This window comes from Sardina pilchardus, chromosome 21 (genome assembly GCF_963854185.1).
Source record: "Sardina pilchardus chromosome 21, fSarPil1.1, whole genome shotgun sequence".
Lineage (NCBI taxonomy): Eukaryota > Metazoa > Chordata > Actinopteri > Clupeiformes > Clupeidae > Sardina > Sardina pilchardus.
This window is the reverse complement of record NC_085014.1, coordinates 15,711,775-15,731,158: the sequence shown is the minus strand read 5'-3', so window position 1 is coordinate 15,731,158 and position 19,384 is coordinate 15,711,775. Positions and strand designations below refer to the sequence as shown.

Sequence of the window (19,384 nt, the reverse complement as noted above, 5' to 3'; positions counted from 1 at the left end):
TGAGTCAGTGATACGACGTCTTATTAAAAATGGAAGAGTTGGGTTGTGTGAGGGGGGAGAGGCCGGGACAAGGGGGCAGGCAGCCGGAGCTGAGCTGAGATGCAGTGCTGAACCAGGAGCGTTTTCCCAGGGAAAGCACTTCCTTCAGACTGTCAGTGTAGACAGGAAAAGGGAATGAACTTCCCCAAACCCTGAACCCAAATAAGAGAAAAATACCAAAGTAGAGGAACACAAACAAAACATTTGCTTACAATGCTTCATTGTGCTGCCCTTTGCATGTTGGAAAAGCTTCATAAATAATAATACATTTTACTGTAAGACCCACACAGACTCAACAGTAGAGCCTATGCTGTTTGTATGGGACAGACACGGTCATTTAATCAATTTTATAATTTGTGGATAACTCTAATCTCCCAGAAGATTTAAACATAGAAACTAATTGTCACATTCTGATGTTGCATCAGCATTTTAACCTCAGTTGGCCGATGACACACTGTTCCATGACTTGTAGTAGGAGGTGATGGTCTCCCATGACAACGCACGACAGGCACTAGACTACTAGCCTAGAGCAAAGCCATCGATATCGGCTTTGGCCTAGAGCACTCAGACAGTGTCAAATGTTGTTTCTGACATCTACTGGTCTCTCCCTGTATTGCAGATCAGTGGCAGAACAACACTTTTATGGGGTGGCCAAGGATATTTCTGGAGGTTCACAGACTATGATAGGAAATGTCATTAATGCAACCTAGCGTTCTTAGTTAGAGTTCATAATTGCTCTCAAGTTCTTTGCTCAATTTGACATTTGAGGCTTAAATGACCAAAAATCCTGTAAAATCCACACATCCTGGCAAATTTCCTTGCCCCAGACCACCAAAAAACCAACAGCTGATCTTCAAATCTTCATTTCAGTTCTACTGAAGATGTGGAAAGGGCAACATTTCACAAGCCTTTAAATAACTTATTCAGAGAATATTCAGAGAAATGCAAATGCCAGCATTCTGTCAGGAAGACTCAATTCTATGTCACTCATTCAATCATAACTTCTGACCAGTTTACATTGGCCTTGATAATGAATCGGCTCATGAACCTGCTCTGTTGCTGTTCAGGTGCTGATTTTCAATGTTCCCAGCCTCCCTTCCTCCCTCCCTCACCACCACCAGTTTGGCCCTTGTCCAGCCGTCCAGGGGGTAGGCTCCACCCCTGTCTCATCCCGGCAGGATCAGCTGGAGTCTGCACGCTTAGTGACCTGGACGGGGCCTAGCTATGTCAAAGACTCTCTCTTGTTGCTTATATTATAATTGATTTGCTATACATCCATTTTCTTATGTCTTTTGTTAATAATTCAATGGCTTGCAATATTTGTTAACTTCGATCATGTCTTCCTGTCTTTCTTGGTGAACTGAATGCAACCTTGAGAAGTCCTGGAATGTGAGCAGGTTTCTCTGGTCGACAGCTTTACATTGCCTTTGCTTGATTATATCAAGGTGTGGCCAAATGTAGCCTATGGGCTATATCAAGTTCAGCAGTGAAGCACTGGTAGAACTATGGCCGTCTTCCAACATCATCCATTCTTTACAGTGCGGCTGAAACGATAACTTATATTTTTAGGGACAGTTTCCAGGACAAGGATTGCATTCCACTAGGAAAGTGGAGGAGGATGTCCTCTGATTTGTGTAGGGCCTAGCGAGCAGCCAGATAAATGGTCCATTAAACGTCAGATTTGTATTAGGCCTATCATTCCTTTTCATGAAACCACATTAAAATAGGTTGAAGCAGTAGGCAAATAGGCAACTAATTTTGTTCATCAACTGGACCCCTCCCATAGGCTATTGATATCAAATAGACACGTTGGCCCTATTTCATTTGCGCAAACTTTATTGGCTAGGCCTATATGACAACCATCAAATAAAAAAATGAAAACAAGTCTGCACTTACCTGACAGGAGTCAGAGCTTACTAAATAAGAGACTTTATAAAGGCAAAGACTTTGACTAAATATTTAGTGTAGGCCTAGAATAGACTAATTCATTCCGGGCACGAAAGAGTGCTTGTTTGACGTCACGGGGGTGGGCTAACAGGAAATCTCGCGCGCAACTGTAGAGGAGCGCGTGAGGACAACGATGGCGGAGAGGTAGGAAAGGTAGCAACCTTTTAGGGGTTTGACCATTTGCTAAGTAACATCGCAACCATCATTAGCCTACCAAGACTTAACAGTTTTAAACAGGGTTGGATTTTAATCAGCCAGAAAAAGCAACATCAGGAAGATGCCGAACATCAAGATTTTTAGCGGTAGCTCGCACCAGGACCTTTCCCAAAAAATTGCGGATAGACTCGGTTTAGAGTTGGGGAAGGTCGTCACCAAGAAGTTCAGCAATCAAGAAACATGGTGAGTGTGTAATGTATGACATTATTTATTTTATCGAACCATCAGGAGTTATCATTTTAAGTAGCATCGCTTGCTGTAGAGGCCACAAGTGTTGCTATTGGGTACCAAGAGGCCATGTGGGTAATGGAGTTTACCGATGCGAAAGCAAAGCTGCGAATGTGATGGTTGAAGCATGTGCCACCACAAGTCCCATAATGCAATTTGATTTTACGTCACTAGTTGGTTAAGCTCACGAGTTCATGTGTTACTCTGCTGCGTGGTCCAGAAATGTTTCATCATTTTCAAACATCGTGATTTGTCTTTTTTCCCCATTGCCTGTCAAAGTTTGCGATTAACATTCAATTAAATTGCTCTTAAAACGTAAAGCCCATTTAGTTCAATTAAATGATGATGGTGTTGTGTAACGTACAGCGATTAGAAGTTTCCAGAGCTGGAAAACAGGACAATGACTTCATTTCAGCGTTTGTTCATAACTAGATATCCACATCCTTTGCTAATGTTTCTTAATTTGTAAACAGAACTTGCATTAAGCATAACGACACTTTTGCACTGTACCACACCCTTACACGTTTGGTTGTATGTAAATCTACAGCCTCATATCAGGTCTTACTGAACACACGCATTTAGTGCCAACCAAATGTAATTTGGTTACATGCAAAACATGTAGGCATTTGATAGTTAAAATCGCCACAACTGTTGTCAGGAGGTCTGGTGCATACATGTAGCTGTTTGTGACATTAACTACGAATTCTGCTTTATTTTTTCTTTAGAGCTAAACTGTAACTAAGTATTCAGGCATTTTACTTATTTCACGCGTGTGTGCGTGTCTGTGTTTCATAAATGGTTCTCTTTCTGTGGCCAGTGTGGAGATAGGAGAGAGCGTGCGCGGGGAGGACGTGTACATTGTGCAGAGCGGCTGTGGCGAGATCAACGACAACCTGATGGAGCTGCTGATCATGATCAACGCATGCAAGATCGCCTCCGCCTCCAGAGTCAGCGCCGTCATCCCCTGCTTCCCCTACGCCCGCCAGGACAAGAAGGACAAGGTGGGGGTGAGGGACGTTCACCTGCAATTATGCTCCATCCACCCCACTGACGTGCACTGCTGTCCTGTACACACACACACACACACACACTCAACTGGGTTAAAGTGAAATTAAGGGCACTGAACGGAAAAGGGATGAAGGGGCAAAAGCTCTCCACACTAAGGCACTACTCGAGTTAAAATGTTGTTATTTCACTGGAACGTCCTAACTGGGCAGTTAAAAAATGCCCAAGTGTAGTGGCTTGTGTACCTGGCCTTTTTTCTTTGTTCTCTTCTCTTTTTTTTGTCTCCCGTGTACACCAGAGAGCTCCTTTACTGCAATAAGATCAAGACTCTTTAGGATAGAGCACATCTACAGACGGTGTCTGAAATAGAGTTAAACAGTTTAAATTGCACAGCGTCTAGAAGTCATTAAACCGGTTTGTTTGATCAAATTGGGTAGAGTACGGGCATGTGTTTTCTGTAAGTATCTTACTTGTCATGATCTGTGAGGTAGGGTTTATTTTAGGTGTGCTGTATGGTTTCATGTTTGTTGACCATGAGTCTAGAGGTCACAGAATGTTTGGATGTCTTGCCTTGATAAAGAGTTCCAATCGCTGGCTTCACTCCCAGACCTCATCATGGCATACATTGCTTTTTGTTGGGACAGTGAGATTCCTCATGAGTTTCTCTATAGCTGAGAAAAATAGTGTGTGTGTGTGTGTGTGTGTGTGTGTGTGTGTGTGTGTGTGTGTGTCTCAGAACGTAAAGGAGACGGAGATAATGGTAATGATGTTACATTCTTGTGGACATTCATGGCATATTTCTGGATAACAGTTTCATGTTTGTTAAGACACTTTATTCTGAAAACAAACCGGCACAGGGCGAACCTCTCCTTATCTCTTCTCGTGACTTGCTGGGAAACAGTTCAGTCCTTTCACTCCCTTAGACTGTAGCACAGCTGAGCCCATTTCAGATATGCACAGGAGTGGCCGATCAACAACAGAACCTATTTAACATTACACAGCATGACACGGACACAAGGACTATGCGTAGGTTTGGCTGACGGCAGTCACAAAGACACTGCATGTGTCCAGGCTCCATAACGGTCCTCCCTCTGGGTGCCATGCATGTGCTGCCAGCAGCAGTCTTAACGCCCAACCACAGAACCAAAGCAACAAGTACAAAATCACCAATACTGGTAGTTTAAAGGAACACGAGTGCCTTGCAGTTTGTGGCTGTCCATGTGGATAAGCATGGAGAAAGAACTCTTTTTGCCGAAATATTCACAAGGTGTTCAGTGGTACAAGGTCTCATACCGTCAGTTGACAATAGTACCCACAGATTAGTGAAGTACTTGGTTTGCCTCTCTGGTGAGGGGCTGTAGGATATCAATATGCTCCATTGTGTAAACAGACACAAATGTTTGCCATCAATGTTTACATTTAGAGTGCCCCTTTAATGTAGTCATTTCATGAGAAAATAATGCAGTCAGTGAAGAAAAATACCCTCGACGTCTGTCTAGTTTATTTCAGTGAAATTCGGCTCTTTTAATTCCAGTTGGGTTAAAATGCAATAGTTTTAAATGGCTATATATTCTGTGAGTGAGCGATCCTTATTTGGTTGTTGTTGCACTGCAGAAGGTGATGGGTTGGCATTGCCTCTAACCAGCTATCTGTGCCCCCTTTTAGAGTCGAGCTCCCATCTCCGCCAAGCTGGTAGCCAACATGCTGTCCGTGGCCGGGGCCGACCACATCATCACCATGGACCTCCACGCCTCTCAGATACAGGTAGGCCTCGCTGACACACTTTCCACATGATGGAAACTCCAATTAGAGGGACATTCACATTATGCAGGTGGCTATATGGTTTAGTAAAGTAGGTATTTTTAAGGTGGCTTGTTTGAACAGGATCCTCATATTCATGATGATGTGTGTTACTAATCACCGTTGGACACTGGGTTTGAAACTCCACAGAAATGTAAACCTTTCAACAGACCTACTCTTACAGCCAGAGTGTGTTGCTATTGTTCAGTTCAGATCACAGGGCAGGTACCAACTGTGCTGCTGTTGGATTGGTGGAAAGCTAGTCAAAGCTTGTTAGCTATTGGTCAGTTTTAGACAGGAACACCCCAGTTCTTCTGAAAAGGTACACTAAGCAGGTTTAGGTGTTTTTGGTGACTGTAGAGCTCCCTCTAGTGTCACAATGTATTCATATCTTACTCTGCTGTTGTAAATAGTACACTTCTCATGACCTACTGTATTCCCCTGTGCACGATGCAAATGCTTTTGTTGTGGAAGTGAAGGGTTAATAACAGACAAAAGATGTCTCAAAAGAGCTGTGTCTGCTGACAAGGTAATGTTTCACAATTCTTGCAAGATTTGGCGGGCCGCCGCTCTTGGAGGTTGCCTGGCTGGTTTTCTCGGCAGTGACTCGCTACGTCTATGCTGTATAGTTATGCTAGATGAACGATTCGCCCATCACAAGTTCGTTTACCATCATTTTGGCTTGGTAAAGGTGAAAATCTTGCGTAGTGTCCCCCATCAGTATTTCATAGAAGGAACTACCATCTCAGCATAGAGGAAGCGATCAGGCTGCCTTTCAGACTGTTTGTCAGGGTAAGGTGAGATAGAATCTGAGTGCTTGCCTGTGGCTGTCATTTGTGTGATTAATGTTCTGGAATACTCAACCACCTGTCCAGACAAGCTGCCCTTAAAGGGATAGTTCGGGTTTTAAGACACGAAGTTATATGGGTTCCCTGTCAGCAACGTTGTGCATCAGCACTGACTTACCCCCCGACAGCGTCCTGTGAGCCGAGATCCAGCCGGTTTTTGATCGTTTTTGATGCCGGACTATTTTCTTCAGCAGGTTTCTGGGGTCACGAAAGTAAAGTGTTTTTCTTCTCAAAACCATATGCGTTCAACAGAGTGATATATTTGCACCACAAAAACGTTGTCCAGCTGTCAGTAGCGCGCAGTGATAGGAATCGCGAAAAATAAGTAAGTGATAACGAGGTTTGAATTTTTCCTGGACAACGTTTTTGTGGTGCAAATATATCACTCTTTTGAACGCATATGGTTTTGAGAAGAAAAACACTTTACTTTCGTGACCCCAGAAACTTGCCGGACTACTTTCTTCACCATCAAAAACCGGCTGGATCTCGGCTCACAGGACGCTGTTGCGGGGTAAGTCAGTGCTGATGCACAACGTTGCTGACGGGGAACCCATATAACTTCGTGTCTTAAAACCCGAACTATCCCTTTAATGCCTCATGTTGGGAAGTGAATTTCAACATGGCATAACATGTTTAATGTGAAATGTCATTATTTAAATCTACATTTGTTTTTTGTTCAAGGATATAGTTGTATAAGCAGGTCTCCGTCTGTCCTTTTACAAGTTCTGTCTGTTAACTTAGATAAACCACATTTTGACCACACATGTTTCGCAAAGGAGCACTTTCACTTCTTGTTTTGCGTCACACTAATCTTGGCTGTCAGATTTTAAACAACATGAGTGCCAAGACCGGATACAGAGTAAACACTCAAATAATATCACAATGTTTGCGCATCTTTATATCATAGTATGTGGCAATCTGCAATCTATTGTGCTGGGCAGTCTTCTGAAGTTGCTGGCTTTTTGACTAAAGGCATTCAAACAAGGCAATGTTAAGAAATGACTGCGAATCAGCTTGTTTGTGTTGTGTGAAGTGTTGCCGTTTTCAGATGCTGGAGAGCAAATTGAAAACGTTGAAGAAATAGTCTGTCTGACATAGGTTGACTTCTGAAGGCCGCAAGGCATTGGATAAAACACAACAATATTAGATTTTGGGGATGGGGGGGCAAAAACAATTTTGCGTAACATGCTCTTGGCACTTAGTTTCCCAGTGTGCTTCTCCCCTCGTGTACCCAGGGCTTCTTCGACATCCCCGTGGACAACCTGTACGCTGAACCTGCCGTGCTTAAGTGGATCAAAGAGAACATTCCGGAATGGAAGAATTGCACCATTGTGTCCCCCGATGCCGGAGGCGCTAAGAGGTTAGCGCTATAGCTTTTATCACCTCCTCCTCCGGTTTCTAACACTGTCCTCCCTCTCTGCTTGCCTTCTGTCTTCAGTGTGCGCGTGTGTGTGTGTGTGTGCGCGCGTCTGTGTGTGGGTTGGAGCGTGGTGAGTTTCCATCGTCACTGTCAAGTGTTTTTTCCTGCCTCTAATGAGTTTTTCCGCTCCCGCAGGGTCACGTCCATAGCTGACCGTCTGAACGTGGACTTTGCGCTCATCCATAAGGAGAGGAAGAAGGCCAACGAGGTGGACCGCATGGTTCTCGTCGGAGACGTCAAAGACCGCGTGGCCATCTTGGTCGACGACATGGCCGACACTTGTGGGACCGTATGCCATGCTGCTGACAAGTGAGTTTGTGTGTGTGAATCTAGAGCTCATGTGGATGCATGCAATAGTGTTAGAAAGTTTGACTGTGTGTGTGAGGTTGTATTATTCTCAGAGAGGTCTTCTAACACACAAGGTCCTGAAATAGTTAGGACACTGCAGCTGCAGTTGCTCCATTCCTTCCTCCATGTGTTTACTGTGACTGCTTCTGTGTAGTTTAGGTGAAATTGTATTTGTTTAAAAAGGTGTAGGGCAGCGATGGTGTAGTGGTTTTAAGAAACGTGGCCTGCCTGCCCCTTTTGCCTGAACCCGGAGTTGCTCCAGGGAGACTGACTCTACAACTGGTCTCTGGATGTTATTGCTTTGGATAAAAGCATTAGCTAAATTAATTTAAAAGAAAGCGTGGTAGCCCTGTTCATAAATATCTCTCTCCATCTGTCTCTCTCTCGCTCTCTCTGCCTCTCTCTCCCGCTCTGCCTCTCTCTCTGCGACTTGACAGGCTGATTTCAGCTGGGGCCACAAAAGTCTACGCCATTTTGACCCACGGTATCTTCTCGGGTCCGGCCATTTCACGCATCAACAACGCCGCCTTTGAAGCCGTCGTCGTGACCAACACCATTCCTCAGGAGGAGAAGATGAAGCACTGTCCGAAAATTCAGGTGTGTCACTTATTACCCACCTGAAACTGTCCTATTACGCCACTGGCTGCAGGCTTCTGCTGTTAGCTAGTGAAGTAACATTGTACTAAGTTCTACATGTTTTTTTTTTTTTCTTATTTAGTTTTTAACCTCTTATTGAGAAATATAGATTATAAACATAGACACATCAGCAGAGTTACCTAAGATTTTCTTTTCAATTTGTTTTCTGATAATCATGTTTTCGCTGTAATGAAATGGTGAACAAACTATCTCCCCTTCAGTGCTGCTGTTGAATCAGTCACCGACATGTTGGTGTTCTCCAGTCTGTGAATAACTAAATCTATGTTATAAGGATTTGAAACTAGTGGCTCCATGGAGGTATTATAAGAACCGGAGAAAGTGAACAAGTCCCGCCCCCATTCATTTCAATGGGAATGCTAGGCTAGTGAAAATTGCCAAAATGTAAGGATTTTTTCAGGCTTCAACATGGCATTTCTAGGGTCTTGTTTCCGGTGCCATTTTACTTAGCCAATAAGGTAAGGTACAGAAGAAAGATATAAGGAGAATTCATGCCCACACTAAGCTCGTGCATGAGCTGAGAGTGGAACAGCCACCAATCAGCATGAGGAGAAATGGCACCGGACATGATATATTTCTGGAAAATAGCGACGAGGAAGTACCTTGCTAATTGGCGAAGCTAATCAGTCAAATCCTGACCCCCTGAGTGGCTCCCACAGACTTCAGTCATTTTAACTCTTTAACTGCTACAGAATTCTAGAATACTATACCCCTTCACTGGCCTATTCCCTTTCATGGCTGTGAAATATGGCTGACGTCCAGCTAACAAGTTATGTTTGGTCTCTCTCTCTCTCTCTCTTCCTCTCCCTCCTCTCTCTCCCTCTCTCTCTCTCTCTCTAGGTCATTGACATCTCCATGATCCTGGCAGAGGCCATCAGGAGGACTCACAATGGCGAATCAGTCTCTTACCTCTTCAGCCACGTACCCTTGTAATCTCTGGTCTCCCACCCCCCCCCCCCCCCCCCCCCCCCCCCACACACACACACACACATACATTCAAACACACTTGAGCACACACACACACACACACACACACACACACACACACACTACCCTACTCCCTGGAGGTCCTCTCTCTATCCCGCCGTACCAGAGTTGTCTATGGCTGATCCAATCTCCTCTCAAATCCTCTATTCCAAGTTGGCAAGATGGCTGCCCCATCAGGCAGACTGACTGAGTGGAGGACTCCCCCATTCCCCCTAGTGACTCTATCCATAAAATGATTCCCAAACAAAGCCTTCTTTGGCGAAAATGTTCATATCCAACATGCAGCTGTTACAAACTCAAGTTATTGAGTTAAAAATAAATATTTAGGTCATTTTGTGGTGGTGATGTTACAATTTTATTTATTGGTTCCTGATTTTTAACTGTAGCTTTGATAATCAAATCAGAATGGTCAAAAGTGTTCAAAGTCACCAACAAATTTATATTGGCCAATAGGGACCTCTAATTAACACCACCCAAATGCCTGATGAGGAATGTGATGAAAGGCAGTAAGTGAGTGAGTTTTTCTCTTTTTTTTCTTCCTTTCCTTTTTTCCCCACAAGACACAAGCTTGTCTGAGGGCAAGAACTTCCTGGCGAAGAGTTGATGTGCTGTTTTTATTTTTCATCTTTTGTTTTTTGTTGCATTTTTTGTAAAGAGATGACATTTGTATGGACACTGGACAGTAGTTTTAGTCACAGTTACACAAAGAGGTCACATCATGGAAGTGCTTACCTTTCCGGTTCATTTCTGCTTTTTTGTATGTGGCTGGTTTTTTCTTCTTTGGGGGGTTGAACACTCCATTATGGATTGATAACTTTGTTCTTATTAAAGAGTCCTGATAAAAACGTCAAGAATGTGGTGAGAGTTGTCCCTCTGTTCCCTCTAAATGTGATCTGAGAATTCTTTGAGGATTCAGCAATGTTAGGCTTGCCACATTAACTTATTAATGGTGATCAAAATGTATCCAAGTTATCGTCTAACAAGTAATCTGTAGGAATGTCTCTTTTCAACACACTGGGCGTTCTGCGCATAGCCTAAGGGGTTTGTCTAAAACTGATGAAGTGGCCCTGCTCCTACTTGCGACAAAGTAACACATTGCTATACTAGATGTTCAGTGTGCACATCACTGTATTGGATAAGTTTCATAGGTCTGGGATATCATGGAATTTTAGTCTTCTATAGACAGGAGATTTGGTCATATAATATAAAGAAATGTGTATATTTTAAATGTAGTTGTCTTTTATCAATAAGTATATTTTCCATGCACAACTTTTTTGAGTTAATCATATGTTTCCTGCAATACTCTGAAACTCTGGGAACCCTGATTGTGAGTGATGGGATCAAAGTGAGTTATGATACTGAGTGATGAAATCAGTAATAAAAATGTGAATGCAATCAGTGATGAAACTGGTCATCAGATGGCTAGATAAAGAACCAAATGTTTTTTTCCCAGCTTGCCTCAAATCAACAAAGCTAGGAGATGCAATGTGGAACCATCTTAGTAGATGGGGAGATGTCTGGTTGAAACTTCGGCTACTCGCATATGAGGAACTAGAGGCATGTATCTCACTTCAGTATGAAATTCGGGAAACAATAGATGCATAGCCTACATCTTCTCAGTATGACACAGGCCTATGGGGAGCCTGATGCATGCATCTCAGCATGATGTCTTGCTCCCCTGCTAGAGCTGTGCGACTTGAATGAAAGCAGAACTTGAGTCTGATGGTTGTGACCGCTGGTGACTAGTAGAGAGCCATTTCAGGTATGCCAAATGCATAAACTCATTTGCCTGTTATTAAATGTGTTAGGTGTTGGTCAAAGTTCTAAATACATTTAAATATAAAATAATCCTCACTAGCTACAGTAGAGTACATAGGCTATTCCAGATTAAGCAAATCAACCTGCTTTCTGTTTAGAATTTAATCCTAAGAGACGAACATTGGTGTTATTTTTTTGAAGGTACATCCGGTGTATAAATCTCTCTCTATAAAATAATAGTTAGGCCAATTAGCCGGGCATTCCAACCAAAATGTGTTTGATTGATTAGTGACGAATCGGTTGCGTCAGTAAGGCATTGAATAAATCCACCAATGGTAATTCTAGAAGAGGCGGGATTATCTCTGCACAGGGTGTGACGGCTTAGCCTGCAGTTTGTTTGTTGGATGGCCTATGTGGCCACAATCAGTGTCGGCTAATTTTTATTTCATGTGCTAAAACCGATAGGCTACGTCCGTTATGTTTTGATCTAAGATTTTTTTCAGCGGTAGTTTTTATTGTGTAGCTGTGGTCTGATGACGTTACTACCTGCCTGCGGTGCATCATTTCATTCAAAGACCGGCAAGTAGGCAAGTAGGCTGTAGCTCTTTCCTCTTTGATAATCTTAAACCCAAACCACCAGTCTCCAGCATATAGGCTTAACATTTCCATCGCCTTTACACTTGATCTATACGTCTGGGTCAAGATCAGTGGCATTGATGAAGCACATGATTCTAAAAGTGCACCTATGCTACAACAAGTGCAAGATATTTCTCGCATGCGTTAATTTAGTTTGACCATCACTGCTGCAAGATGTAACCGATTGGGCAATAGCAATTGACAAGTTATAGTCTGTATGGGCCATGAAGGTATTGTAGGCTAGCCTACTATCACGGGGGGCGTCAAACAAAATTAATCTTCGCGGTGGCAAGATAATCGTGGCCACGCGAGAGACTTGGGCAATTTATAACAGACCCAATTCAAGTTTTCTATAGCCTAAGCTGGTCTGTGTTGTTTGACTGTATTTTATTTTATCCAACCATTACTGAATTGGTTGGTTGTGTACCCCTGCCTTTTCAGGAGGGCAGCGACATCTAGCCTACAGTCAAAGATGGGACAGGAAACTGTGAATGATGCTGATGCTGCGACGGACAGAAATAACGCGACGCGTTTCCGTAGTTACCTGCATGGTGGTACATCCAGCCTGGTATCCACGCTGACAACTATTGCAACATTCCCGCTATACAAGACAGTGTTTCGCCAACAGCTGCACAATACAGTTGTACGAGAGGCTGTAGCTCAACTGTATGGGGAGGGGTTGCGCAAGCTTTACCGCGGCGTTACTCCTCCGCTTTTTGTCCGGACACTCCAAGGCACACTGTTATTCGGCGTTCAGGACACCCTACAACGTCGTTCCTCTCGCCTGGTCCCGGAGCACTTCCCCAGACCTCTGCTCCAGGCCGCAGCAGGTGTGGGTACTGGCGTGGTGGAGGCTCTGGTGTTCACCCCGTTTGAACGTGTGCAGAATGTGCTCCAGAACGGCAAAAACGACCGCCGCCTCCCAACCCAGTGGAGCGTCCTGGTGCGTTTGAGCTCTGAGCCGTTTGCCCTCGGGTTCTACCGAGCCCTTCTGCCCATTATTGCCCGCAACGCCCTGGGCAGCGGCCTCTACTTTGGCCTGAAAAACCCAGTGAGAGATGCCTTGGACCGGCAGGGTCTGTCCCCCATGGCCTCCTCGTTCACCTCAGGGGCGGTCAACTCACTGGTCATCAGTCTGCCACTCTACCCGCTCTCGGTGCTGGTGGCCAACATGCAGGCTGGCGTCGGGCTGGAAGATGCTGGGAGTGGGCTGAAGGCGAGTGCCCGCAAGCTTTGGGCGGCTCGCCAGCGTAGTGTGGCGCTGCTGTACCGCGGAGGCTCTCTGGTCATCCTGCGCTCCTGTGTCAGCTGGGGCATCACCACGGCCATCTACGACCGCCTGGAGAGAGGCTCGTGAGACAAAACCACACCTGCTGGATGAGACAAAGAAGCACACCTGATGGAGGAGGGATGGACACAGCCTAAGACACACCAGAAGTTCTTACCAGGAACACGTCAGGCTCGGTCTGGGGGTACGACCACTCCAGCGATGATGACTGGCTCTTTGTCTGTCATTTGACCGGCTCTTTGTCTGTCATTTATCCTCTCTCTCTTTCTTTCTTTATTTCTTTCTCTCTCTCTCTCTTTTCCTTTGTGTCAGATAGAGAGAGGGGTAGTGTCCAGTGGTGTTCCAACAGAGCTCTGCTCTTTTTGTTCAGCAGGGACGTCAGGACATTTCTGGAGTTAATACATCTCTGTTGTTATTCCTCTGTAGCTACTGTTCTGTTCACATATGCATACACATGAACTGTACGGCAACCTATGCTGTAGTTGGAAATAGGAGGGACATGAGATTCATCATAGGATGCAGAGGTTTTTATTTTATTTACTTATCTATATATGTCCATATGGATATTGCACCTATATGAATGCCTATAATTATAAATGAAAAAAAAAAACAAGGAACAGGAGTAAAGAACAAATGATAACTTTAAGCTGGGAGATTACTTACTGTTAATGTTACATGTGTTGGACCAAAGACTGACCAGGCAGTGTCCTTCATTTTCAAAGCCTGTATCTATATGTGTGAGAGATTATTACACAAACTGCCATTGTAATGCCATGGCTGCTGGTTCTATGACTATTACCAACATTGTAATGCCATGGCTGCTGGTTCTATGACTATTAGCAACATTGTGTAGGTTAATTATAAGATGTGTGCTCCTGCTGTCTCCACCTGCGTTGTCCAGTTCAAGGTCTCATTGCACATGCCATCAAGGATTGTCTGATGGCGCACTGTTTTGCTGACATGCTTATCCTGTTATCCTGTCATGCATGTCTTGACAACGGCAGTGAGGAATGTTAGTCTGCGTCTTGATGTCAACATTTTTATTTGTTAACAAATTCATGAGGGAAACAGACGTGAGACCTGAGACCTTATGTGGGATAATCAGGAAGTTCCCGGGGGTTCCTGACAGGAACTCAGGAGTCCACATGACCACTGGTGCCATATTGTCATCCGGGAAGTGCTTTATTTAATCTGAATTTAGTCTTAATTTATTTAATCTTTGTCTCTGTTCTGCTGTGAGTGTAAGCAGGAAGCCTCTAAATGGATGCAGTAGGTCTCTGCAACCAACTCTTTATTGATATCCACAAACTTGAAGACATAATTTTTGTAAGTTTCTACATGGAGGTAGTATCAATTAGAAAGGATGTTAAAGAATGACAAATACTAATTCTCAGGGTTTAAGTTTCAGTCAGTGTTTACTATTACATAATTAAACAGATACAATGTAGGCCTTGATATAAACATTTTATTTTACTTTTAATAACAGGAATGTGTAAAACGTTGGTCTATGTTTTACAAAAATCATATGCTATATCTTTATATTTAAATGATTATGAAACAATATTAAACACCCATTGTAAACAATATGTTAGTTTGTATCTGTTGTTTCGTTCTTCTGGCTTTACTGTGAACATTCATTAATACACCTTAAATGACTTCATCACATTGATTTAGAAATTAGCCCGGATGTCTTGTGTTCACATTTTTTGATAGTGTGCCATTGGAACGACATGCAGGCCTCCTAGAAGTCAGGCCATAGTACCTTAAGACCTGCACCATTCTTAAAGAAAACCCAAATTAAATTGAAGGAAGAGCTTGGATCAGGTGTCAGTATGTGTTGACTGATAAGTTTCAGGCTGTTAACAGTCCATCACTGAAGACAACAGCCCTGGCACCCCAGTGTGTCTCAGAAATGTTTGAATGGGTGTGATCAGTGTGATTTTTGAATGTTAAAAGTTGCAATTGAATAAACTCTTTTGAGAGGTGGATAAACTAACAAGACACTCTATTTCTGAAAATTCAGAGGTGGATAAACTGTGTTTGCTTACGTTTAGGCTACACTAGCCTATATCCCTGGTCACACACAAAAACACACTCACACAGACACACATGTGGACCGACTGATTTCAGGTAGTACTACAAAAGTCTGTGCCATTTTGATCTATGGCATCTTCTGGAGTCGCAAAGAAGAAATAAAGAAGCACGCTCAACACCTTAGTGCTTCAAACTGGGTGCTTAAACTTAGTTGATACTAAATCATAAACATTGAGAATAAATAAAGCAAGCACACGGCAGTTTCCTTTTTCTTTTTTAATCGCGATTAAAAAACTAAAAGGCAACTGCCGTGTGCTTGCTTTATTTATTTTCATCTTCTGGAGTCGGGCCATCAACATCGCCGCCTTTGAAGCCGTAGGAGTGACCAATATACCTTTCCCCGGGAGAAGATGAAGCACTGTCTGAAAAATCAGGTGTGTTGTTATCCACCTGAAATCTTCCATTGTTATGCTACCATCTGCAGGCTTCTCATTAATAATATTTTAGCAGTTTGTTTTCATATCATGCCTCTATAGGCCTATTGAAATAGTGAACAAACTGGTGAGACTTGGAAACCTTCCACAAGGGGCCAGTGTAACTGCAGGTTTTCACTCCACCCAAGCAGAAGCAGACTTAACAGAAACCATCAATAATGAAACTGATTATCAGATAGCTCGATAAAGAATCAATTGTATTTCAAGCTTGACGCACGAGTGTGTGTGTGTGTGTGTGTGTGTGTGTGTCTCTCTCTCTCTCTCACAAAAATGTCATCCCATTCCAGCCACAAGAACTGAAGTTTGCCTCAATTTTTACAACCTTGTGTGGTCCTATTTTCACTAAGGTTTTTCTTTTTAATGTCACTGGACATTTTGAGAAATGTTCTTTATAGTGAGGTAAAATTGGTAGGCTACGACCGCTATGTTTCTTCTATGTCGCTTCTCTTTCAAATCAGCGGTAGTTTAAACTTTGTTGTGTTTGATTGGCCTGCGCGGACGTGTTTGTGTGTCTAATATCTAGGCTACTTCCTTTCAGTTATGTCGATGTTCGTTGTGCGTGTGTGTGTGAGCGCGGGGCTTCGCATGGAAAATACACCGATTTGAACAAGGTAACTTTTTAATTGGTTTATAATGTAATCACCTTTACGCAAACGCAGCACACAGACAACGTTAACTTTACCATGACGTGTAGCTGAAAAAACGTTATGCGGATCAACAACACCTCAGTTCATGCTGCGGTCTAATTTAACGGTAATCGTCCTATAATCAGAAAAAGAATGAACGACCTCGTGACTTGGTTTTCACTCTGATAGGCTATAGGCTAGCCTACATCATGAACTGTGAGACCTAGACAGATGTGTGCCTCTCCTAATGTCCAATGAATTCATGTAGGCACAGGTGGACTCTCAAGACCATTGACAGAAGTAGGATGCACCAGAGCTAAGAGTCATAACCAAGGGAATGCTTACGTAAATGGGATATTTCAGTTATTTATTTTTCATACATTTGCAAAACACTCCAAACACCTGCTTTTTTTTGTATAGTATTGGAGTATTTTTGACAAATTCTTTATATGCAGATGCATTAAAAATGGTGGTAAGATGTGATCTTGGTCACATCAGAGAGTTTTAACTTTGCCTTTTGAGAAATTGATAATAGATTTAATTCAGATTCTTGGCATTAAGCTGGTCTCCTTTTGTTCGTTCTGTTCCAGTGTATGTTTTATAATTACTGACTTGGTTGTGTACTCATTCCTGTCTTTTCAGGAGTGCAGCGTCATGTACAGTCAGAGATGGGGCAGGATACTGTGAATGATGCTGATGCTGCAAGTAACACAAATCCCACGACACATTTCCATAGTTACCTGCATGGTGGTACATCCAGCCTGGTATCCAGCACCCTAACAACTTTCGCAATATTTCCCCTACACAAGATTGTCTTCCGCCAACAGCTGCACAATACAGTTGTACGAGAGGCTGTAGCTCAACTCTATGGGGAGGGGTTGCGCAAGCTTTACCGTGGTGTTGCTCCTCCTCTTTTAATTCGGACACTCCAAGGCACACTGTTATTCGGCGTTCAGGACAGCCTGCATCATCATTCCTCTCACTTGGTCCAAGAGCACTTCCCCAGACCTCTGCTCCAGGCCGCAGCAGGTGTGGGCACTGGTGTGGTAAACGCTCTGGTGTTCACCCCGTTTGAACGTGTGCAGAACGTACTCCAGAACGGCAGAAACGACCACCGCCTCCCAACCCACTGGAGCGTCCTGGTGCGTTTGAACTCTGAGCCGCTTGCCCTCGGGTTCTACCGAGCCCTGCTGCCCATCATTGCCCGCAATGCCCTGGGCAATGGCCTCTACTTTGGTCTGAAAAACCCAGTGAGAGATGCCTTGGACCAGCAGGGTCTTTCCCTCTCGGCCTCCTCATTCATCTCAGGTGCGGTCAACTCCCTGGTCATCAGTCTGTCACTCTACCCGCTCTTGGTGCTGGTGGCCAACATGCAGGCTGGCGTGGGGCAGGAGGATGTTGGGGGCGGGCTGAAGGCGAGTGCCCGCAAGCTTTGGGTGGCTCGTCAGCGTAGCGTAGCGCTGCTGTACCGCGGAAGCTCTCTGGTCATCCTGCGCTCCTGTGTCAACTGGGGCATCATCACGGCCACCTATGACTGGCTGGAGAGAGGCTGAACCACAAAACCGTGAGACAAAACTACACCTGGTGGATGAGACAAAGACAAGCAGAAATGTAGTACCAACTATAAAAGTGCACCCATCTATTAACATGCATACAAATGTACTGTACATGTAAGACAACTAATGCGGTATCTTAATTTACTAGCTATAGCTCTAGAAGGACTACTTATTGTTATCATTTCATGTGTATTGGACTAAAGGTTTACCACAGTGAGAGAAAGTGGAGTTGATCATTATGTCCAATATTCTATATGTGGGTCAATGTTCTGCACTAGGCCCCATACTCCAATGTGTGGTTTAAAACTGTGTCTTTCTCACTAGTGGGTCACTTTGATACTAAAAGTTATTCTAATGGCCCTGCATGATGTCTGTACTGTTCCTAAACATGGATAATATTAAGGACCAACAGTATTATTGGACCAGGGATTGATGCAGTCCATGTGCAGGACTCAAATTGTTGCACCTCTGTGCTCTTATGCCAGCCCTTATCCATTGGTGAATCTCTCTCCAAGGAAACAGAAGGAATGTTTGGCAGTACTGTAAGATCAACATGCCTCTGATTGTCTGTGTTGCCTTCTTTTTGAAGATGCTTCTATCCATGACTGCCGTGACGTAGTTTCAGGTGAGCATTCATAACAGAAATGTATCTGATGCGGCACTGCTGTGGCCATTCACTGTCTCTTTTGGCTGAAAACGCTTCCAACATGCTTGTCTCTCATGTGCTGCAAACACATGTATTTTTACCGTGAGAAGCAAGCGAGACAGTGAAGTAAAGAGACTGTAAAGAAATGTTTTAATTGTTAGGCTAGCCACAGCAGGGCAGCATCAAAGAGATTTCTGGTATGAATGTTGGTATGAATTGGTATGGATGTTGTGATGGATCTGTTTAGTGTTGGCCAGATCTGGGAAAATGAAACGGTCAGTGTCGGTTTTCAGTGAGTGGAAGAAGGAAGTGCCTTCTGAGGTGTGCCACAAAAATGATGGTATACTGTATCTGTGAGTAAGCCTTTAAAATAAATTATATGAGATATTTGACATTTAATAAACAACAAATGTATATGAGAGGATGTTGTATCAGGTTACATCTGCAGTGCTTTTGTGTGTGAATTTAATCTTCATGAATCACATACTCAGATGTTATCTTTTAGGCCACTTATTTGTTTCCGAGAAATGACAAGAGGGAGAGAAAAGGCAGACTTCACACATTCAACTGTATGCACGTACACTCAACCACAAATGCATGTACACATGTTCCAGACAGGAAGTTCTCAGACTAAGTTTCAACTTCACTTTACTTGGTCGACTATATCTGCTTAAGATTCACCTGTTATTAGAGACATCTGCACCCAACCTCGGTTCCTTAAAGACCACAACAAAATAAACAACTTATCCAAAGCCATCGGGACTCTGGGATTCAAGCTCAAATGCCTACTGAACCCCTACGAACCCCTACTGAAAACAAAATGCTACTATTGATGTTACTATCAATAGTTTATG

The 19,384-nt window shown here is 43.6% G+C and overlaps 3 protein-coding genes across 4 annotated transcripts; all 3 read left to right on the top strand.

Annotated features, from left to right (window-relative positions):
• Nucleotides 1-2,088: 2,088 nt before the first annotated feature.
• LOC134068339 (ribose-phosphate pyrophosphokinase 1) lies at nt 2,089-10,346 on the top strand. Of its 2 annotated transcripts, none has more exons than XM_062523864.1 (7): nt 2,089-2,385; nt 3,248-3,431; nt 5,101-5,199; nt 7,319-7,443; nt 7,639-7,812; nt 8,289-8,448; nt 9,346-10,346. In XM_062523864.1, the coding sequence occupies exons 1-7, from the start codon at nt 2,264-2,266 to the stop codon at nt 9,436-9,438; spliced, it is 957 nt and encodes a 318-aa protein (XP_062379848.1). In that variant the 5' UTR covers nt 2,089-2,263; the 3' UTR covers nt 9,439-10,346. The 2 variants fall into 2 exon arrangements, with proteins under 2 accessions (XP_062379848.1, XP_062379847.1); XM_062523863.1 differs by having other exon boundaries at nt 3,248-3,437.
• Nucleotides 10,347-12,334: 1,988 nt separating this feature from the next.
• On the top strand, nt 12,335-13,515 carry LOC134069219 (solute carrier family 25 member 53-like). The gene has a single exon (XM_062525124.1). The coding sequence runs from the start codon at nt 12,359-12,361 to the stop codon at nt 13,241-13,243; it is 885 nt and encodes a 294-aa protein (XP_062381108.1). The 5' UTR covers nt 12,335-12,358; the 3' UTR covers nt 13,244-13,515.
• Nucleotides 13,516-16,608: 3,093 nt separating this feature from the next.
• Nucleotides 16,609-18,951, top strand: LOC134068874 (solute carrier family 25 member 53-like). The gene is made up of 2 exons (XM_062524661.1): nt 16,609-16,628; nt 16,971-18,951. The coding sequence occupies exon 2, from the start codon at nt 16,997-16,999 to the stop codon at nt 17,879-17,881; it is 885 nt and encodes a 294-aa protein (XP_062380645.1). The 5' UTR covers nt 16,609-16,628; nt 16,971-16,996; the 3' UTR covers nt 17,882-18,951.
• Nucleotides 18,952-19,384: the final 433 nt, after the last annotated feature.